We start from the raw sequence: 327 nt of genomic DNA on the forward strand, positions 1-327 counted from the left end.
ATGATCTCCTCTGCTAGCTTACGGTCGCATAGGAGAATGCATGTGGCGCAGCATTTGTGATGGCGATCTGTCCCCAAGTTCGACAGTGGTGAATAGATCCCGAAGCACTTTGTTTTCTGATTTCCCTGTCCTACTTATGACGGCCGCCCGAAGGGCGTCATACGGATTTTCCTTAGGAATATCTTCCAACAGATCTTCAAATTCTCTTGCTACATCACAAAGAGGATGCTGGACAACATAGGAAAACCGGGTGACTTGGGAAGTGATGCGTCGGGTGGCAAAAACGGCCTCAACCTGGTGAAACCATACCCTTGGGTTGCGTGGATT

At 49.2% G+C, this 327-nt stretch overlaps 1 protein-coding gene across 1 annotated transcript in view; it reads right to left on the bottom strand.

Annotated features, from left to right (window-relative positions):
- Positions 1 to 294, bottom strand: part of T265_12839 (hypothetical protein) — a gene marked incomplete at both ends in the record, with an annotated part of 7,167 nt that extends 6,873 nt beyond the window's left edge. The window contains one exon of the mRNA XM_009165800.1: positions 23 to 294. Within this exon, the coding sequence (XP_009164064.1) occupies positions 23 to 294 (272 nt within the window). The remainder of the gene's footprint in view (positions 1 to 22) is intronic.
- Between the last annotated feature and the right edge of the window lie 33 nt (positions 295 to 327).

This window comes from Opisthorchis viverrini (assembly GCF_000715545.1).
Source record: "Opisthorchis viverrini unplaced genomic scaffold opera_v5_18, whole genome shotgun sequence".
Taxonomy (NCBI): domain Eukaryota; kingdom Metazoa; phylum Platyhelminthes; class Trematoda; order Opisthorchiida; family Opisthorchiidae; genus Opisthorchis; species Opisthorchis viverrini.